This window comes from Salvelinus fontinalis, chromosome 5, assembly GCF_029448725.1.
Source record: "Salvelinus fontinalis isolate EN_2023a chromosome 5, ASM2944872v1, whole genome shotgun sequence".
Lineage (NCBI taxonomy): Eukaryota > Metazoa > Chordata > Actinopteri > Salmoniformes > Salmonidae > Salvelinus > Salvelinus fontinalis.
In genome coordinates, this window is record NC_074669.1 from 46,041,746 (window position 1) to 46,056,215 (window position 14,470).

The 14,470-nt window shown below is 44.5% G+C and overlaps 1 protein-coding gene across 2 annotated transcripts; it reads left to right on the forward strand.

Annotated features, from left to right (window-relative positions):
* Positions 1–992: 992 nt before the first annotated feature.
* On the forward strand, positions 993–14,256 carry LOC129855685 (zinc finger protein 8-like). Of its 2 annotated transcripts, XM_055923606.1 has the most exons (4): positions 993–1,306; positions 1,592–2,510; positions 10,101–11,094; positions 11,453–14,256. In XM_055923606.1, exons 1-3 carry the CDS (start codon positions 1,099–1,101, stop codon positions 10,303–10,305), a joined length of 1,332 nt encoding a protein of 443 aa, XP_055779581.1. In that variant the 5' UTR covers positions 993–1,098; the 3' UTR covers positions 10,306–11,094; positions 11,453–14,256. The 2 variants fall into 2 exon arrangements, with proteins under 2 accessions (XP_055779581.1, XP_055779580.1); XM_055923605.1 differs by lacking the exons at positions 993–1,306; positions 1,592–2,510 and having other exon boundaries at positions 10,310–11,094.
* The last annotated feature ends 214 nt before the right edge of the window (positions 14,257–14,470 follow it).

The window sequence follows — 14,470 nt, forward strand, 5'->3', positions numbered from 1 at the left end:
ATGTGAGTGCTACAGGGTGGTAGTCATTTAGGCAGGTTACCTTCACTTTCTTGGGCACAGGGACTATGGTGGTCTGCTTGAAACATGTAGGTATTACAGACTCGGTCAGGGAGAGGTTGAAGATGTCAGTGAAGACACTTGCCAGTTGCTCCGCACATGCTCTGAGTACACGCCCTGCTAATCCGTCTGGCCCTACGGCCTTGTGAATGTTGACCTGTTTAAAGGTCTTGCTCAAATCGGCTACGGAGAGAGTGATCACACAGTTGTCCGGAACAGCTGGTGCTCTCATGCATACCTCATGCTTACTTCCCTCGAAGCGAGCATAAAAGGCATTTAGCCCGTCTGGTAGGCTAAAGTCACTGGGCAGCTCGCAGCTGTGTTTCCCTTTGTAGTCCGTAATAGTTTGCAAGCCCTGCCACATCCGACGAGCGTCAGAGCCAGTGTAGTAGGATTCAATCTTAGTCCTGTATTGACGCTTTACCTGTTTGATGGTTAGTCTGGATTAGTGTCCTGCTCCTTGAAAGTGGCAGCTCTAGCCTTTAGCTCGGTGCGGATGTTGCCTGTAATCCATGGCTTCTGGTTGGGATATGTACGTACGATCACTGTGGGGAGGACGTTGTTGATGGACTTATTGATGAAGCCGGTGACTGAGGTTGTATACTCCTCAATGCCATTGGATGAATCCCAGAACATATTCCAGTCTGTGCTAACAAAATAGTCCTGTACCGTATCTGCTGACTTCACTAGGTCTGTCTGTTTAGTCTTATTTGTGTTTGGTCTTCTGTTCATAGGCCTACCTATTTGATTAAGGGCTGAATGATAAATTAGTTGAGTAGTTGAATCAGATGTTGTTGGGATGGACCAGGATTGACGGCTCATGTTATAAAACTACTGATGCAGAGGAAATTATACAGGGTTGCACTGCCCCCTTGTGGCTCAACATAAACAAGACAGCCATTTCACTTCCCAAACAGCAGGTGGCGATAAAACAACATACACACTTCCTATTAACCCAACTACCAACAAACGAAGAGTAAAATCACAACATAAGCTGAGAGAGAGACGAGACATTATCCTGCAGTATTTTATGTCTTTAAAATGACCAAACTGCAGCTGTTGAATGCTTACCTGACAGAACGTTTAACGGTAGTGGTGCGGGAGATTCTGGACGTAGTCGGGGACACAGTGGCCGAGTACCGAGAAGAGACGGCTAGGACGAAGAGAGAGAATGAAAGCGCTAAGAGAGAAAATGAAAGCCTTCGGCGACAGCTCCGGGACATCTTACTCTTGGCGGAGACAGACTGGCGTAAGAACATTTTGTCGGATTTGTTGGATCATGCTAACTTAATGATCATGCAGAAATGAGTTGGCAAACTGTCAACGAGCTAGCTACATTGGGTGACGTTTGTCTGTTGACGATTGACAGCAACGTTACGTTGGCTCGCGAGAAGTGCCCGAATTCCAAATATCCCTCGCAGCAAACATGAACAACTAATAGTAGTACATGAATAATTACAATGTCATACATATTTACTCAATTTCTTACTTATTTAGTGACAGCACTTTGTCTTTACACCCTCTTTCTAAGCAGGTTCCACCAGCCTTTCTCTCTCTGGGCAGCAGCAGCTTTGTGAGCAAGAGTGGAGCTCCAGGCAGGAACAGGACCCAGAGCCCCTGCAGCAGAGCCAGGTCAACAGGCGAGGGCTACAGACACAGAGCCAGGTAGCGTTGGGTAAGGATGGGGGTTTCACAGGACCAAACCAGGGACACACTGAAACGGTCCGAGTAGAAGAGAAGCCCAGTCCAGGGCAGGCAATCCCAAAGACAGAGCACAACTCAGACCCAGAACCCAAGGGTTTTGGAAACACCTCGTCCTTGGCCCCATCTCCGTTCTCCTCCAATGCCCACTGTGCCACAACAACTCGAGCAGCCAACGCTGAATTGCCAGTCCTTAGGACAGAGAGAAAGAGGTCCTCTCCCATCGACCCAATCCAGGGACGGATCAAAATGGAACCCAAGGAATGCGACGTCACAGTGAACCTCACCAACCATGAACCTCAATCCAGTTCAGGCTACACAGGTCTTCCTATAACACTACTACCCCACAACCATGAACTCTCAGGCGACGCTGGCTTCAAAGACCTTCCAGATATGGACATCTCAGAGCTCCATAACACACCCGTACATGACCAGCAAACATATGAAACAGAGCCTGGGTCCAAGGACCGGGTGTTGCCATACAATGAGAGTAACAACTTCACCCCCACCGACCACCAGGAGGGGCGCCCACACCGCTGCACCCGATGTGGGGAGAGTTTCAGCCAGGCGGCCAGCCTCCACCTCCACCTTCAGTATAAGAAGGCCTACGCCTGTGACTGGTGCTGTAAGTCCTTTGCCCAGTCGGCTGACCTGCGGCGCCACCACCGTATCCACACGGGGGAGAGGCCCCACCGCTGCTCCTGGTGCTCCAAAAGCTTTACCCAGAGAGGCAACCTGAGACGACACCTGAGGTTGGCATTCATTATTATATTGTATTATTATGCAGTGAGCTCCAAAAGTATTGGGACAGTGATACATTTTGTTATTTTGGCTCTGTACTGCAGCACTTTGGATTTGAAGTAATACGACAGCTTTAATATATATGTATTTTCATTCATATTGTGTGAACTATTTAGAAATTACAGCACTTTTTGTATATAGTCCCCATTTTAGGGGACCAAAAGCATTGGGACAAATTCACTTACGTGTATTAAAGTCAAAAGTTTAGTATTTGGTCCCATATTCCTAGCACGGAATGATTACATCAAGCTTGTTGGATGCATTTGCTGTTTTCATTTTTGTTTCAGATTATTTTGTGGCCAATAGAATTGAATGGTAAATAATGCATTGTGTCATTTTGGAGTCATTTTGAATGCATTTTTTGGTCAATAAGAATATAATATGTTTCTAAACAGCCATCTATCTTCACATTAAAAGCTAAGTACTGACTGTGGCTGGGGCCTGGGCATTGGGCAGGTATGGCAGTATGGGATATATAGGTTGTTGGCCTATGACAACTTGTCCTCCATTGAATGTTGATTACCTGGTTCATCCCTATCACCAGGGCTGGCTCCAGGCATAAGCACCGCAGTTGCGGTCTCAACTTACTATTAAGAGTCAGAATACCAATTTGTAAGTCGCTCTGGATAAGAGCGTCTGCTAAATGACGTAAATGTAAATGTAGTAGAATACACAAGGTGCAAGTTCGAAATTTTGTTATGCATCAGCAATTTTTCTCTTGTTTTGTCATCACTGACAGTCACTCAATTAGCCATGTCAGATAACTATTTTTAGAATGGTAAGTTAGTCTAGCAAGCTATCTAAACTTGTAGTAATCATGGCCAACTACCGACCGTGCACACAGGGCACATGCCCAGGGGCCCTGAACTCCAGGTGGCCCCCATTGATTTTGTTAGTCACTCTCACTCAGATATCATTAACATTGCATAAGTCATTGGAAATTGTGTATAATTGCAGGAAATTTAAAACAATTGAAACAATTATCTGCATCACATGGCAAAAGGGTAGAATTGAAGAAAATTTGCTGTAAAACTGGAAACATTTTTGCCTTTGTCCCATGGCAAAAGGAGTAGAATTAATGTGGATGCTACCATGATTACGAATAGTCCTGAATGAATCGTGAATGATGATGAGTGAGAAAGTTAGACGCACAAATATTATACCCCCGCAAAATGCTAACCTCCCCTGTTATTGTGATGGTGAGAGGTTAGCATGTGTTGGGGGTATGATATTTGTGCGTCTAACTTTATTATTCACAATTAATTCAGGACTATCTGTAATCATGGTAGCATCCACATGAATGTAGAAATGTTTAGAAACATATTCTTATTTACAATAAAAGTGACTCCAAAATGACAATACATTACCATTAATTTCTATTCGGCACAAAATAATCTGAAACACAACCAAAACAAACAGCAAATGCATCCAACACGTTTGTGGAGTCACAAACTTGCTGTAATCATTCCGTGCTAGGAATATGGGACCAAATACTCAACTTTTGACTACTTTAATACATATAAGTGAATTTGTCCCAATACTTTTGGTCCCCTAAAATAGGGGGACTATGTACATAAAGTGTTGTAATTTCTGAACGGTTCACCCGATATGGAGGAAAATACCCTCTAATTAAAAGCTGACAGTCTACACTTTAACCTCAGTCATTGTATCATTTCAAATCCCAAGTGCTAGAGTACAAAAAATGTGTCACTGTCCTAATAGTTTGGTAGCTCGCTGTATATTGTAGGGAATTTAGGCACTAGCCCGGACCAGTGACTGTCAATCCAACACCTTCACTGTTACACCCAAAAATCCAAACCTCTTGACAAGGCTGCTAGGTGTTGGGTTAAAGTCTCTCCACTCCATTTATATATTATTATTATTATTATTATAATATACACTACCATTCAAAAGTTTGGGGTCACTTAGAAATGTCCTTGTTTTCCATGAAAACATACATGACATTAGTTGCAAAATGAATAGGAAATATAGTCGAGATGTTGACAAGGTTATAAATAATGATTTTTAATTGAAATAAAAATGGTGTCCTTCAAACTTTGCTTTCGTCAAAGAATCCTCCATTTGCAGCAATTACAGCCTTGCAGACCTTTGGCATTCTAAACTCAGCAAAAAAAGAAACGTCCCCTTTTCAAAGACAATTCATAAAAATCCAAATGACTTTACAGATCTTCATTGTAAAGGGTTTAAACACTGTTTCCCATGCTTGTTCAATGAACCATAAACACCTGTGGAACGGTTGTTAAAACACTAACAGCTTACAGACGGTAGGCAATTGAGGTCACAGTTATGAAAACGTAGGACACCAAACAGGCCTTTCTACTGACTCTGAAAAACACCGAAAGAAAGATGCCCAGGGTCCCTGCTCATCTGTGTGAACTTGCCTTAGGCATGCTGCAAGGAGGGATGAGGACTGCAGATGTGGCCAGGGCAATAAATTGCAATGTCCGTACTGTGAGACTCCTAAGACAGCTCTACAGGGAGACAGGATGGACAGCTGATCGTCCTCGCAGTGGCAGACCACGTGTAACAACACCTGCACAGGATCGGTACATCCGAACATCACACCTGCGGGACAGGTACAGGATGGCAACTACAACTGCCCGAGTTACACCAGGAACGCACAATCCCTCCATCAGTGCTCAGACTGTCCGAGAGAGGCTGGACTGAGGGCTTGTAAGCCTGTTGTAAGGCAGGTCCTTACCAGACATCACCGGCAACAACGTCGCCTATGGGCACAAACCCACCGTCGCTGGACCAGACAGGACTGGCAAAAAGTGCTCTTCACTGACGAGTCGCGGTTTTGTCTCAGCAGGGGTGATGGTCGGATTCGCGTTTATCATTGAAGGAATGAGCGTTACACCGAGGCCTGTACTCTGGAGTGGGATCGATTTGGAGGTGGAGGGTCCGTTGTGGTCTGGGGCGGTGTATCACAGCATCATCGGACTGAGCTTGTTGTCATTGCAGGCAATGTCAACGCTGTGTGTTACAGGGAAGACATCCTCCTCCCTCGTGGTACCCTTCCTGCAGGCTCATCCTGACATGACCCTCCAGCATGACAATGCCACCAGCCATACTGCTCGTTCTGTGCGTGATTTCTTGCAAGACAGGAATGTCAGTGTTCTGCCATGGCCAGCGAAGAGCCCGGATCTCAATCCCATTGAGCACGTCTGGGACCTGTTGGATCGGAGGGTGAGGGCTAGGGCCACCCCCCCGAACTTGCAGGTGCCTTGGTGGAAGAGTGAAGTAACATCTCACAGCAAGAACGGGCAAATCTGGTGCAGTCCATGAGGAGAGGAGATGCACTGCAGTACTTAATGCAGCTGGTGGCCACACCAGATACTGACTGTTACTTTTGATTTTGACCCCCCTTTGTTCAGGGACACATTAATCCATTTCTGTTAGTCACATGTCTGTGGAACTTAAGTTTGTCTGTTGTTGAATCTTGTTATGTTCATACAAATATTTACACATGTTAAGTTTGCTGAAAATAAACACAGTTGACAGTGAGAGGACGTTTATTTTTTTGCTGAGTGTAGTTAGTCAATTTGTTGAGGTAATCTGAAGAGATTTCACCCCATGCTTCCTGAAGCACCTCCCACAAGTTGCATTGGCTTGATGGGCACCTCTCAGCTCAATAGGGTTGAGATTCGGTGACTGTGCTGGCCACTCCATTATAGACAGAATATCAGCTGACTGCTTCTTCCCTAAATAGTTCTTGCATAGCTTGGAGCTGTGCTTTGGGTCATTGTCCTGTTGTAGGAGGAAAATGTCTCCAATCAAGTGCTGTCCACAGGGTTTTTATTTATTTTAATTTTATTTAACCTTTGTTTAACTAGGCAAGTCAGTTATGAACAAATTCTTATTTACAATGATGGCCTACCAAAAGGCCTCCTGCGGGGACAGGGGCCTGGGATAAAATATATATATATTTTTAAATACAATAATTATAGGACAAAACACACATCACAACAAGAGAGACAACACTACATAAAGAGAGACCTAAGACAACAACATAGCAACACGACATAACATGGAAACAGCACAAAACATGGTACAAACATTATTGGGCACAGACAACAGCACAAAGGGCAAGAGGGGAGAGACAACAATACATCACACAAAGCAGCCACAACTGCCAGTAAGAGTGTCCATGATTGAGTCTTTGAATGAAGAGATTGAGATAGAACTGTCCAGTTTGAGTGTTTGTTGCAGCTCGTTCCAGTCGCTAGCTGCAGTGAACTGAAAAGAGGAGCGACCCAGGGATGTGTGTGCTTTGGGGACCTTTAACAGAATGTGACTGACAGAACAGGTGTTGTATGTAGAGGATGAGGGCTGCAGTAAATATCTCAGATAGGGGGGGAGTGAGGCCTAAGAGGGTTTTATAAATAAGCATCAACCAGTGGCTCTTGAGACTGGGGAAAACAGAGATGACCAGTTTACAGGAGTATAGAGTGAGGTGATGTGTCCTATAAGGAGCATTGGTGGCAAATCTGATGGCCGAATGGTAAAGAACATCTAGCTGCTCGAGAGCCTATCTATAAATTACGTCTCCGTAATCTAGCATGAGTACGATGGTCATCTGAATCAGGGTTAGTTTGGCAGCTGGGGTGAAAGAGGAGCGATTACAATAGAGGAAACAAAGTCTAGATTTAACTTTAGACCCCAGCTTTGATATGTGCTGAGAGAAGGACAGTGCACCGTCTAGCCATACTCCCAAGTACTTGTATGAGGTGACTACCTCGAGCTCTAAATCCTCAGAGGTAGTAATAACACCTGTGGGAGGGGCATTCTTCTTACCAAACCACATGACCTTTGTTTTGGAGGTGTTCAGCACAAGGTTAAGGGTAGAGAAAGCTTGTTGCACACTAAGAAAACATTGTAGAGCATTTAACATAAAATCCGGGGAGGGGCCAGCTGAGTATAAGACTATCATCTGCATATAAATGGATGTGAGCGCTTCCTACTGCCTGAGCTATGTTGTTGATGTAAATTTGAGAAGAGCATGGGGCCTAGGATCGAGCCTTAGGATACTCCCTTGGTGACAGGCAGTGGCTGAGACAGATTTTCTGACTTTATACACTGCACTCTTTAAAACTGGTAGTTAGCAAACCAGGCCAAAGACCCCTCAGAGACACCAATACTACTTAGTCGGCCCACAAGAATGGAATGGTCTACCGTATCAAAAGCTTTGGCCAAGTCAATAAAAATAGCAGCACAACATTGTTTAGAATCAAGGGCAATGGTGACATCATTGAGAACCTTTAAGGTTGCAGTGACACATCCATAACCTGAGCGGAAACCAGCTTGCTTACCCGGGAGAATACTATAGACATGAAAGCCAGTCAGTTGATTATTGACAAGTTTTTCCAACACTTTTGAAGAAAGGGGCAAATAGAAATAGGCCTATAACAGTTAGGATCAGCTTGAGCTCCCCCTTTAAATAAAGGACGAACCGTGGCTGCCTTCCAAGCAATGGGAACCTCCCCAGAAAGGAGAGACAGGCATGGCGATGATAGGGGCAGCAACCTTAAAGAAGAAAGGGTCTAAACCATCTGAGCCAGATGTTTTTTGGGGGTCAAGTTTAAGGAGCTCCTTTAGCACCTCAGACTCAGTGACTGCCTGCAGGAAGAAACTTTGTAATGGGGCAGGGGAAAAAGAGGCAGAAGCATCGGGGATAGTCGCGTTAGAAGGGGTGGGAGATGAGAACATTTTTGACAGGCAAGGAGGCATGGCTGAGTCAAATAGGAATCCTGACTTAATAAAGTAGTGATTAAAAAGCTCAGCCATGTGCTTCTTGTCAGTAACAACCACATCATCAACTTTAGGGGACATGGGCAGCTGTGAGGAGGAGGGTTTATTCTCCAGGTCTTTAACCGTTTTCCAGAACTTCTTGGTGTTAGACCCACAGAGCGAGAACGGTAACTAACTTTGGCCTTCCGGATAGCCTGAGTGCACTTATTTCTCATTTGCCTGAACGATAGCCAGTTAGCCTGAGTATGCATGTGCTGAGCCTTTCGCCAAATGCAATTCTTGAGGTGGAGTAACTCTGCAAGATCACGGGCTGAACCTGTTTTTAATTCTCATTTTCTTTATGGGGGCATGTTTGTTTACAATATCACTGAAAAGATCAAAAAATTATGTCCAAGCGTCTTCGACAGAGGGGATCAAGCTGATTCTATACCATTTTACAGAGGCCAGTTCACAAGGGTCTATGACAAATCAGGACAGGTCGTTTCACTGAGCAGCCATTACGAACACAGGCGGTAAAACAGCGATCACTAAGGTCATTACAGAAAACACCAGACTGATACCTATCAGGATTATTTGTGAGGATTACATTGAGGAGAGTAGCCTTTTCTGGGTGTTTGGAGTCATACCTTGTGGGATTGGTAATAATCTGAGAAAGATTTAGGGAGTATGGCATGTCATTGCAAAATGGAGTGATAGCCTTCCTTCTTCAAGATCCCTTTTACCCTGTACAAATCTCCCACTTTACCACCAAAGCACCCCCAGACCATCACATTGCCTCCACCATGCTTGACAGATCGCGTCAAGCACTCCTCCAGCATCTTTTCATTTTTTCTGCGTCTCACGAATGTTCTTCTTTGTGATCCGAACACCTCAAACTTAGATTCGTCTGTCCATAACACTTTTTTTCCAATCTTCCTCTGTCCAGTGTCTGTGTTCTTTTGCCCATCTTAATCTTTTCTTTTTATTGGCCAGTCTGAGATATGGCTTTTTCTTTGCAACTCTGCCTAGAAGGACAGCATCCCAGAGTCACCTCTTCACTGTTGACGTTGAGACTGGTGTTTTGCTGGTACTATTTAATGAAGCTGCCAGTTGAGGACTTGTGGTGTCTGTTTCTCAAACTAGACACTAATGTACTTGTCCTCTTTCTCAGTTGTGCACCCACTCTTTATATTCTGGTTAGAGCCAGTTTGCGCTGTTCTGTGAAGGGAGTAGTACACAACGTTGTACGAGATCTTCAGTTTCTTGCCAATTTCTCGCATGGAATAGCCTTAATTTCTCAGAACAAGAATAGACTGACGAGTTTCAGAAGAAAAGTCTTTGTTTCTGGCCATTTGGAGCCTGTAATCGAACCTACAAATGCTGATGCTCCAGATACTCAACTAGTCTAAAGAAGGCCAGTTTTATTGCTTCTTTAATTAGAACATCAGTTTTCAGCTGTGCTAACATAATTGCAAAAGGGTTTTCTAATGATCAATTAGCCTTTTAAAATTATGAACTTGGATTAGCTAACACAACGTGCCATTGGAACACAGGAGTGATGGTTGCTGATAATGGGCCTCTACGCCAATGTAAATATTCCATAAAAAATCTGCTGTTTCCAGCTACAATAGTCATTTACAACAATAACAATATCTACACTGTATTTCTGACCAATTTGATGTTATTTTAATGGACAAAAAATCAAAAACAATGACATTTCTAAGTGACCCCAAACTTTTGAACGGTAGTGTAGATATATTTATTTTATTTATTCTTATTATATATTATAGGATCCATACCGGTGAGAGACCCTACAGCTGCCCCTACTGCCACAGGACTTTCAGCGATGGAGACACCATGAAAAAGCACAAACGGACTCACTCTGGGGAGAAACCCTATCGCTGTGTCCAGTGTCCCAAGAGCTTCACTGTGGCCAGCGGTCTGAGGGTACACCTGAACACACACCTGACTGATGCAGGGCAGCTCATCACATGAGGTCAATGCGCTAGCTAATGAGCTACTGCTGAATCAGCTACACCTTGAAAGGATTGTGAAACGTTGAAGTGTTTTAGCCATAGGAATATTTCCTAAATATATTTATTGGAATTAATCAAAACAGTGCAGTAGAAAACAAATGGATAATGTCATCTTAGCTGATGTTTCCAGCTTGATTGAAGAGTGTGTGTTTGTGAACATGAATTAAATCAGTCCGTCATTTAAATATTAAAATCACATGTCTGATTCTGTATTTATTTTGTATTAACATTGAACCATCTTCCAGGTTGTTTATTTCCAAAAGGAAGATGCCAGATGCTTGACTCACATCACCTTCACTCAAGATATGTATTAATATACTAGGTAATAAGGGTGCAAACCTAACAGTAGATTTTAAGTAGAAAATCCCTTTAAAAAGCTTGCCTCCCCTTTTTCATGAATTACGGTAGCGTTTTTATCACATGACCATGGAGAGTTAAAGAACCAGGAAATGTATGCTTTCGCCGAGGTGTTTACAAAACAATCTAGCTTGGGTCGTTACTAGGAGGCTTTCAGTGGATTTTAACAAGTATTTGGGAGAGGCTAATTTCTAGAAAATGGCAAAACTACAGCTTTTGAATGCTTACCTCACCGAGCGGTTAATGGTGGCTGTAGATGAGATACTGGAGGTTGTTGGGGGGACAGTGTCAGAATTCGAGGAGGAGACTGCCCGGACGAAGAGAGAGAATGAACTCCTAAAACGAAGGCTACGAGAAGTTGGACTCGACACGGGAACGGAGTGTTCAGCAGGTGATGATGCAAATGGCTCATTGTCTATTGTCAAAAAAATCGGACCTATCCTCATCTCCTTTATTTGCACTCATCTGAGAAAAAAAAGACATCTGCTGCCCATACTATTTTCACCTGTCAATTCTTTCACTGAGTGTATATAAAGGGGAGATGATGCAGGTTTTTCAAGAAGATTATGATATGGGGCATTTGGACAGTCTCAAGCCTTGTAGATCACCACATTACACAAACAAGCTCATCCTACAGAATGCTCGAGAACTCGTGTCTGGGTCGTTGCTTCTGTAGTTGTTTAAACTTAATCAATCTGATTTGTTTCTCTTTTCTGTCTGTTTGTCGGTATGTCCGTCTGTCCATCCAGTCTCGACCAGGCCTGTTTCTATCTCTGTGTCTGGGCAGCACCAGTGGAGCGCCGACCAGGGTCCAGACCCTGAGTCTACACACACCCAGAACCACATGGTAATGAGCCAGGATGAGATGCCTGCCACACATAGCCAGCAACCCACAGACTGCACCGAGTGGAAGAGTCTGTGTAACTCTCCATGTACCCTGTCCTCACAACAGACCGATACATCGGCTACCACCCCAGTAGTAGCTCCATTGACTTCAGCGTCTGTGAAAAGGGACTTGGACGAAGAAGACGACCAGCATCTCCTTCCCTCTGCAAATCCCTTCAGCAGCACATCATGCCCCGTGGACAGAGTGGTTTTACGCTATAACTCTGAGGGCATCAAAACAGAGCCTAGTGATACTAGCCCTACTGACTTGGGGTCAGTATCTGCTCAGATGGGGTATGGTGAACTAAACCCCAGTTCGGACCCTGGACCAGCCACTGTTAAAACCAAGTACACTGTCTCAGACCTGAGCGCTGACCTGGAGTCAGTGGTTGCAGAGAGCAGCAGGTATGGTGCCTCCACTGCCTCGGGCGTCCCCACTGACCTGGTATCAGCTAGTGCTGCCATGATCCCAGACGGCTTTTTCCGTCAGATTGGCAGCGATGGTTGTGTATCAACAGGGCCAGAACAAGACTTTGGGGACGCCACCACCACCAGTACCGTAGGTCCCTTGACCTCCCAGTTCTACCCGGGTCAAACCAGACAAACAAATAGATCAACAAATAGGTGTCATCAACAAATAAACAGGTCTACAAACAACAGGGGTCAACAACAAACTAACAACAGGGGGGATCAGAGGTCCCACCCGTGCCCTCAGTGTGGTAAGATATTCAGTCACGTGTCACGCCTCAAGATCCACCTCCGCATTCACACAGGGGAGAAGCCGTACGTTTGTGCACTGTGTGGCAAGCGATTCAACAACGATGGCACACTGAGGAACCACCGGCGTGTTCACACGGAGCTGCGTCTGTACGGCTGCCCTGTCTGCGGCATGAGCTTCAAGGACGCCTACACGTGTAGGAAGCACCAGCGTGTTCATAATGGATTGCGGCCTGCCGGAGGCTGGGCCCACACCTGCAGCTTGTGTGGCAAGGCTTTCAGTGAGGCGGCTAAGCTGACCAAACACATCAGGACTCATGTGTCAGTCATTGGATGAGGGCAGTACATAGCAATCCAGTACATAGCAATCCATTCTTATAGCAATCCATAAAGGATTTATAAGTACTATATAAATGCTTCACATATAATCTATTAGCGTATGTTATACACTATAAATGGTGTATAAAGGGTGACATAACAATTCCCACTGTAGGGTTTATTGCCAAATGTAAGTTAATAGACCATTTCTAGATTATGACTTACACTTATGATTTGTAAACCTTTAAGTAGTGCTATATAAAGCCTTTATTGTACTTTGCAACAGAGCTCCCAAGTGGCGCATTCTGCTCAGGCACTTCACCCGAAGTGCAGAGGGGCATCACTACAGCCAGCCGTGACCGGGAGTTCCAAGGGCGGTGCACAATTGGCCTAGCACTGTCCGGGTTAGTGGAGGGTAGGGTTGGCAGGGAATTCCTTGTCTTAACTTGCTCTAGCGTCGTCTTATGGCGGACTGGGCGCCTGCATGCTGACTAGGGTCGTCAATCGAACAGTGTCCCGTCCAACACGTTGGTCCGGCTGACTTCCGGGTGTGTATAAGAAGCAGCGTGTTTGTCCAATCCTCACTTCTCCCGAGCCCGTTGGGGAGTTGCCGCAATGAAACACAATTGGATACCACGAAAATGCTTTCATTTCTAAACGGTAAATAGATATGTATGAAAATCTCAAATCCAAAATGCTGGAGTATAGAGACAAATATTATTTTTTAGCTTCACTGTCCAAATACATATGGAGGGGAGTGTATGACCATGGCTGCACCAGCTTCAACAGGACATGCCTCTGTGTGCTCTGTCTGTGGCATATAGTGAGCATCCCGCATCTGATTATACAGTCATCAGCGAACCCACAAGCAGTGGTTGAAGTCATCATCAGATGTGATGGACTACCTTAAGCAAGCAGCAAGTGTGTGTGTAGACTTTTTTTTTTTTAAATGTGTACTGTGCGTGTGTTTTATTTTACTGTATGCGCACAGTGCATGTTTGTTTGTGCACCGGCCCGTCCAAAGGGCAGCGGGGCTCAGTCTGTTACAGGGAGGTTATTGACTTTTGCTGTGTTGTAGTGTTGATCCACTTCCTGCTTGTGACTCTGGGGGTGGAGCCTGCTGACCTTAGAGACTGCAGAGGACGAACCATGGGTTGAAGACATTGGTGTCAAACACAATTCCTGGAGAGCCGCAGTCAGTCTTTTTTAAAGACAGAAAACAAGCAATGTTTTTAGGGTCTGATCTAGACCTGCAAGAAAAGCCGGGGTCATGTTCACTTGAAACCATTTGAATTTGTCCAATAAGAGTCACTGATTCATTAAGTAAAAGGGAGGAACCCACAGACACTGCAGTGGACGGAAGGACTGGAGTTTTACTCATGTGGTTTAGGAGTCCAAAAATACATTCCTTACCCCAGGATATGTCACAAGGTGACTACACAGGAACATTTAAGGAAAAGGAGCACCCCGTGTCTGCACTGATCTGAGAATTTTATTTTGGAAAACAAACCAGCTTAGGATGCCTTCATTAGAGTCTTACCATGGTCTCTGATAGCAAGTGCTCAGACTTCAAGACTTATTGTGGCGCTGATAGTTCAGAGCCTAATGTACAGTAAATGGGATTATTTTTAAATGTGTGTTGTTGTAGTCATGTTTCCAGTTGCCTTTCATTTAAAAGTTTGTCACATAAAAAACAGCAGCGTCTAATTGTTGCTTGATACTTGTTCTGGGCAGTTGAAAATTGGTTAATGCTATCTGGAATCCTTGGGACGTCCCTAACTTTACCCTTACCTAATCGTAAGCATTTTAAATTTTGACTTCAATGAGTTAATGTTAGAGTTGGGATA